Below are 7343 nucleotides of genomic sequence, written 5' to 3'. Positions count from 1 at the left end.
GAGACCTAAGTGATTCCCTGAATGAACTGTGTACATGCCTATATTTGACATTGTGCTTAAACTTTGACATATATATGCATGAGTCAACTATTGTTGGGAAGCACTGTTTTCTTCCTAGGCAAGCACAGCATATATGAGACATTTTCCTATGCAGAGCTGAATTTGCGTCGTAGAAAGTTTTCTAGCTTCACTGAGCGGAGTTATAGGGCGCAGGTTTGAATCTGCGTACGAAAAATGATTTAACATTTAACATAACATTTCTGCAACAATGAAATCGACTGGTGAATATATAATCCAGTTCCCACTATTTACTCAAACAAACACAGAAAAGGGAGGCGGAGACAGCCAGGAATTCTGGGACACTTGATTGTATTCAGCTGTTCGCTCAACTTCAACATTATTCCCGTTTAGAATATGTATGGCGTCACTGTAATATTCAGTATCAAACATCCAATTTGCGGTCTTTGTCAGCACATAGCGTACGGCCTCAAAACTTGGATGTTGTCCAGTTGGCTGGTAGAATTTGTCATCCAGTTTGACAAATAATGTGTGTTGCCGTGCCAGATTACCTTTACAGTTGAACCGTGACTGTTTGGCGTGGACATGAAAGGGTAAGCGACCGAAGAAAACGTATTGTGTGCCGCCGAACATTTTAAATGAGTTTGTTGGACAAAAACCCGGGCCGCAGGGAGGCCATGCCAGCCTTGAAGGGAATGATCTCGGGATGGGGCAGGGTTATGTGAAAGGGTTGGTGCCTGTGTTTCCAGGTCAACGATGTCCGCATTTATTAACTGCTGACTTGTCAGCTATCTCGTGCAAAAGGGGTATGACACACACAAACACACACGTAGGCATGAGCGCGTGCACACACACACACGCAGTCAAATATGTACGCAAGCAAGCACACACAAATGTGCATACGCATACATACGCGTACACGCGCACAAATACAAACATACACATCATACATGCATACAAGATACTAATTAGAATAACTTTGTGGAATATGTAGAAGTTTTTGTTTTAAATTCCAATACAACTAGAAAAACAAGCATCAATCAAAATAGCCTAACATTATGTATTCATAGAGTTTAATGTAAAGCGTTGAGACAAAACGATAAAATAAAACTGATTTCATGTGAGGGCATAGCTAGAATATCCCGCCAGACACATGCAAAGACCATGATATGATTTAGAAATTACAGAACTTTGATTGTCTGAGTCGGAGAGTCGGCTAAAAATGAAGTGATTTCGAAACATGAACTCAATGAACAGCTGAGCTACTCTTCTACTGACCGTGACTCTTTTCAACAAGTAAAATGGACAATGAAAGACGACCTGACGTCCTGTCTAAGGACCGCGACTCTTTTCAGCAGTGTGCATTTGTCGTGTAATCGACACAGCGGCGCCGGGATTTGAACTCACGACGTCTTGATACAGCCTCAGCAGGGTCACTAACCATTAGCGACTACTCAGTCATCTCAGATCATCTTCTTGACCTTGTCTATATCATTTGTTTAACTTTTCCCCTTCACCCTTCTTGCTCGTCTGAGGTACTACTAACAAGACCTTCTGTAGCGTCCTGGTCGAAGAAGCTGAAAGACAAAAAGAAAACCGAAAGAAGGTTCATGAATCGACAAAATGCCTCGATACATGGTGCTAATAGTAACATGAACTTCCTTACACTAGTTACACTACAAAACCGCAAAGTTGGTACATCCGATATTTGATTGTGACTACATAACGTGTATCAAATTACAAGTACATAAGACTTGTACAACGGCTGAAATGAAGGTATTTCAAATAGTTTAAATCTTGTAAAAACAAATAGTCTAAATCTTGTAAAAACAAAGCTACATGCATCTTCAGACTGCAACGCTTTCCAGTAGCGTGCATATCAGGTGAGCGATAACAGGCGGGTTCGAACTCCCGAGCTCTAGGTTTGGCGGCACTAACCAATGGACTACACAAGCTACTACATGCAAAACTGAAGAGTAACGTTTGCCGGCGAGACTTACCTGTAAACTTGATCAGCCATCCCGGCTTGTTCCTCCAAACCGCCAGAAGGTACACGGGAACTCCGGTCAGGGTTAGCGCCAGACCTATCCCGACATCCACCGGGGCGGAGTACAGAGACATGGCCACGACTACTGCGCATGCCAGCGCAAAGGTGACAGGAAACACCAGCGGTACCTGACAAAAAAGTTATATCGTTTTACTTCTTAAACTCACTCACACACGCGCGCGCGCACACAAACACACGTATGACACACGTGCGCACGCACGCACACAGACACACACACACGGACACACATATATATGCAGGCATGCACACATACGCGCGCGTGCACACACACACACACACACAAACAAACACACCAGATTACATCAGGATGATGTATAAAATGCCGCAAAAACATGCGTACAATAACCGAACCGTACATCTGCTTGGAGATTATAATGATTCACCTTGAGTGGCCTGTGCATGTCCGGTCTCTTCCAGCGCAGGTACGGCACAGCGGCGGTGGTCAGGCCGATAAACAACCAGCGCGTGGAGCTCAGGAAGTTGATCAGGCGATACACGTCACTCGTGCTCAACATCAAAAGGGCTAGAGGACACTGCGAGGAACAAAAGAAATGAAACTAGAGTTCGGGGACCTCATACCTCCATGAAATATTTATTGCTTTTTTGTGGATGGTATGTATGTTTATAGTCGGTTGTATTTGAGAATAATGGTTATAAATGTTATGGGAAAGTAGCGGTGTATTTATTTAATGACACAGAGGATGTCCATCTGATTAGTAATTATTAAAATGTGACACTTAATATTGTGAACTGTGCGTTTAAGAGGTCGACGGCATATGGTAGCGTGGTGTTCCTTAAGCTTGATGTTTGGCATTTAAACTGTCTGAGGTTGTCAGCATTATTGAGGTTCGACTATATGCCTCAGAGCGGTGTGGTGGAAGGAAGTTGGGAAACTCAGAAAGAAGAAGGGATGTGGCCAACTTTAGTCAGATGGTGATTTGATTTTCCACCAATATGTCATAACATCAGCTGTTCACACGGTACAAAAACGAGATGCAAACTTTCCTCTGACAGCCCTACACCAACTGTAAGATGAATACTTGGCGCCAATCCCGTCTGCTAAAAAAGTACCATTAGAGACAACTAACAACTGTCCCTTATCGCAACGAAATCAAAACATCTGTATCGCCCATAAAACTTCTGACACCCAACCCATCTAAGATGAGAGGACCTAATGGCATTTTAATCACCATGTCACTCAAATCAGCAGTACAGTATGTGAGACAGCTGTCACCTCACTATCTGCTTGCAGCTAAGCCCATTAACAAACACATAAAGCACGATGCCTGTACCAATATAACTCAAATATAGGGGTGATTTCTGATATTATTACATCAATTATAACGACAGATACGGCTCCCAACATCTCATCGTTTCGAGCTTTCATCACACCCCACCAACACAACAAGTATGAAACCAATCCATCCAGCCGTTCTTGAGTAATCATCTACACAGACAGAGACACATAACAGAAAATATAACCTCCATTCCATGACATTTCATGGAGGTAATAATATGGCCGACAAATGACGTCACAAATCAACATGGCGGCGCCCATGAACTCAAGGATAAAACAGAAAAGTTACGAAAACCCGGTAATAACCAAAGTAGTGGTTACCTTCTTGTTTGTGTGAATAGAATGTGAACATGTAATGGAATATTTCAAAAATGTGAGGTTGAACAATATCACATCCACATACACTGCATTCACATAGTTATCGAACTATGTTGGTTATCTTACTTTCAGAAGTTTTTTTCCCCAGTGAAATCACATAAATTTCACATTTCTTCACCTACACTTATGTAGGTACATGACTCACAAGCAAAGCCACAGCAGGTAGGGGTGTGAGCATGTTGACGTGAATCATGGCCAGCAGGTCGGGGAGATATCCGTCACGGGCACCGACAAACGTCACGCTGAAAATAACAAGCAATAATCAGAGATGGCAGACTTAGCACCCCTGGAGGCAAGCACCTGCAGACAGAACAGACAGAAACACGTCAAATGAGTTTAAAAAATATAAACATTGCACGTATTTTCTTCTAATAGCGACAGCTGTCGGTAACGTTACACCCATGAAAATTCCAAGACCATCCTTGCATTCTTGGCAATAGATAAGAGATGACAGATTTAATCCTGTGCCCTCTGGCAAAACATACAGAAACTGCAGTGCTGAAATAGAGACCGACAGACAGACGGACGGATACACAGACAATTAAAAAAGCAACACGTCACTCCACTGTTTGGGGGAAACCTTACCGTGAAGTTGATAACATCATGCAGTTGACACAACTGAAGCAAGAGGCAGACACGGACACGGGGATGATCCAACTCATCACTCCAAGGACGCGGTCAGCAAACGTCTGAAGGCAAGAGAACACAATTTAGAAAACATCAACCTCAATGGCCCTCAAGTTTTATCCGTCCTTTATTTCAGCGATGATAATGTGTAAGAAACAACCATTTCTTTCTCCACGTGTAGCACATTAAGGCTTTTCTGTAAATGATACGCTTTTTCGTCGATCCGTTAGCTCTTAGCTTGACTTACTATGGCCACTGCGCCGGACGTCAGCACCTCCTGTGACGTCATGACGGTGATGTAGGCGACGTTGGTGAGGAGGTACACCACCATGACGAGCAGGATGGCGATGATGATCGCCAGGGGGAGGTTCCTATGGCACAAAAAAGTACAAGTCATAAACTGGAGATGTAAAAAAAGGCAGTACCTTAGAAAGCAGCTAGGCGGAGCATTTTCGAAATTGCTCTAACGTTATATCTCTTTCTGACATGCTAGACATCAAAAATTATCTATAATCGATACCTTTGTGGGTTCTTGATCTCTTCTGTCAGGCTATTTAGTCCATACCTGTAGAGAGAAAAACAATCATTATGATCAATCGACCACTGATGCAGTGGCCTCGGGGGTAGGCTGTTCGACTGAACATTTGGCAGGTCGGGAGTTGTAGGAGAAAGACCACAGGAATGTAACCATGAACTGTAGTGACCTTTGTGACCCAAGGGCTGTAGAAACGGAGATATGGGTATCGCACCCTTACACCAAAAAGTCCGTGAAGGATCTTAAGAGGGGAGCGTTGATTCGCGATTTTCAACATGGCCATATGGGTTAGCGTTCTCTATGTCAGAAAGTTTACGAATAGGTTTACCAGACGATTGGAAGCACCGCGAAGTCTATTCAATTTTTTTCCTGTTCTTCTAGATCTTTAGGCTAACAATACATCCGTATACATGCTAATGAATGTTATAAAAAATCTTATGTATCATGTATATAAGAGTGGTGAAAATAGGTAGTAACAAATATTTCTGGTGAATCCTATATATAGATCCACCTACCAGCCGGCAAAGGCAAACAGCCCGGAGTAGAAGGCGAGCGGAATTCCGTCTGGAGACAAGTCGGCCGTATCAAAAGCGTTCTGGAAGTTTTCGGTACGTCCTGTGGGATATATGTACAAGTGCAACATGAGATGGTACAAACCTGAGATTTTTTTTTTTCAATTGCTCACCGTGCAATAATACAGGAGCTATAAAAGGGAGAATATACAGAAATTCCATCACAAAGCATTTTGAGAATTTCCTAAATAGTGCCAGGTGCAAGCCCATATGACCTACGACTCGGCTCCAGGGCTGGAAGCCAAAATGTTTGCAGGGTACAAGGTACATCTCCCCCACTCCAGGTCCAACAAGCCCTGTCACGAAATTTGTCTTAGCCCACTGAAGAGTATTTTAAATCAGGGAAGTTTGAAACCAAATACAAGACCCTGGAGCCGAGGAACTGACCTTTGTTGGCCCTAGAAATAGTCTGGCTTCATTGCTACAGCTCATTAGACTTGGAAGTAATCCTAAATTTGTCATTTCAACGAATCCAGCAATGTGATGACGATCAACCCCAGGACCTCCCGAAAGATTCGGTAAGTGGGCGGGGGTAGGGGGAGACAGAGACAGACAGACAGACGACAAGCGGTCAGACAGAGAGAACAAATATTTTACCCTTGGCCATTTGCACGACCCCAGCGATGATGATGACGATCAAGGCCAGGACCTTCCCTACAGAGAACACGTCCTGTATCCAGGTCGACAGCTTCACGCTGTAGCAGTTCACAAATGTCAGCAATACTGCAGGGGGAATATTTTGGAATATGAAACGACTGTGGTCGCAGGTACAACCGTTCCTCTAACCAGATGTAAGGATCCGTACCAGTGTCTTATGCCTATTTTTACAACATTTTATAATCTTATCTAGTACTATACACGCATGACCAATAAAAGCCAGACTTATATTTCCCGAAATGAAGTGTGCAACTGTTTACTTATATCAAACATTCAGCTACACTGGAACATAATTTTGGTCTTGTCTGAAAAATCGCAGAACTCACGTATCATGGCGGCTGCCAGACAGGTGATGGCGGCTTCAGGTGCGTCACAGTCCAGGAAGAACGGCTGAAGAGCGTACCTGGCTGACGTCAGACACAGCACGGCTAACACGGCCGGTCTGATCATCAAAAATAAAGTCCACAACCTCAGGAAGGCAGGGATCGGTCCGAACGCTTCGTACAGGTAAGCGTAGTCCCCTCCCGACTTCAACATGGAGGCACCGAGCTCCGCGTACCCCAGCGCACCGCAGACAGAGAGAACGCCGCACACCGTCCACACGATCATCGCCACCCCGACAGAACCACCGGAGTTCAGCAGGACTCCCTTCGGGGAGATGAAGATCCCCGACCCGATGATCAGTCCCACGATGATCGTCACCCCGTTGAAAAGACCGATGTGTCTTTTGAGCTCGACGACGTCGCTCGACTTGGTGTCTCCGCTCCGCGAAGTCGCCATGTTCTTCTTCTAGAGTTTAGTAAGTTAAAACGCACCTGGGCCCCGAGAGGGTAAAATGTATAACACTTTCCGTCTTAGATCAGTCTTTATCACAACAAATAACCTTTCGACATAACATACCAGATTCTTCGTCCCACCCAAACCTACGTCGTTTTGTAACTGTCAGCTTATCGCAAGGAAGAAATAAAGACGCCCCTGACATAGGCTCTAAGAAGCAGAAATCTTCTCCGTTACCTTTGTTTAGGCCTTGTTGATTCGATAATATGTATGACGTCCAAGGGAACTTCAAAACTGATGCGAGCGTGCGAAAGAAAGTATGGCAAAAAATTGCTTTCATTCGGAAATTTTAGTGGCCAAAAAGGTTGAACAAATTGCTATTATAAAGCACGCAAGTTATGGTCAACCTTATAG

At 44.0% G+C, this 7343-nt stretch overlaps 1 protein-coding gene across 1 annotated transcript; it reads right to left on the bottom strand.

Annotated features, from left to right (window-relative positions):
- Nucleotides 1-1074: 1074 nt before the first annotated feature.
- Nucleotides 1075-7050, bottom strand: LOC118412206 (cystine/glutamate transporter-like). Its single transcript, XM_035814926.1, has 10 exons — nt 6479-7050; nt 6093-6218; nt 5439-5538; nt 4909-4953; nt 4636-4759; nt 4347-4450; nt 3907-4003; nt 2470-2619; nt 2019-2193; nt 1075-1595 (listed from the first exon to the last, which is right to left on the bottom strand). Exons 1-10 carry the CDS (start codon nt 6930-6932, stop codon nt 1510-1512), a joined length of 1461 nt encoding a protein of 486 aa, XP_035670819.1. The 5' UTR covers nt 6933-7050; the 3' UTR covers nt 1075-1509.
- Between the last annotated feature and the right edge of the window lie 293 nt (nt 7051-7343).

Source organism: Branchiostoma floridae, chromosome 3 (assembly GCF_000003815.2).
Source record: "Branchiostoma floridae strain S238N-H82 chromosome 3, Bfl_VNyyK, whole genome shotgun sequence".
Taxonomy (NCBI): domain Eukaryota; kingdom Metazoa; phylum Chordata; class Leptocardii; order Amphioxiformes; family Branchiostomatidae; genus Branchiostoma; species Branchiostoma floridae.
Note: the sequence above shows the minus strand (reverse complement) of the source record. Positions and strands in the feature narration are given on the sequence as shown.

Bases quoted from the DNA above. Each gene is read 5' to 3' on its own strand.
- LOC118412206 (XM_035814926.1), bottom strand. From the start codon at position 6,932: ATGGCGACTTCGCGGAGCGGAGACACCAAGTCGAGCGACGTCGTCGAG. The intron at 6,219-6,478 runs GTGAGTTCTGCG...TTCCCCCTGCAG, and splicing joins TCTGGCAGCCGCCATGATAC to TATTGCTGACATTTGTGAAC. The intron at 4,954-5,438 runs GTAGGTGGATCT...TTCTCTCTACAG, and splicing joins CTGTTTGCCTTTGCCGGCTG to GTATGGACTAAATAGCCTGA.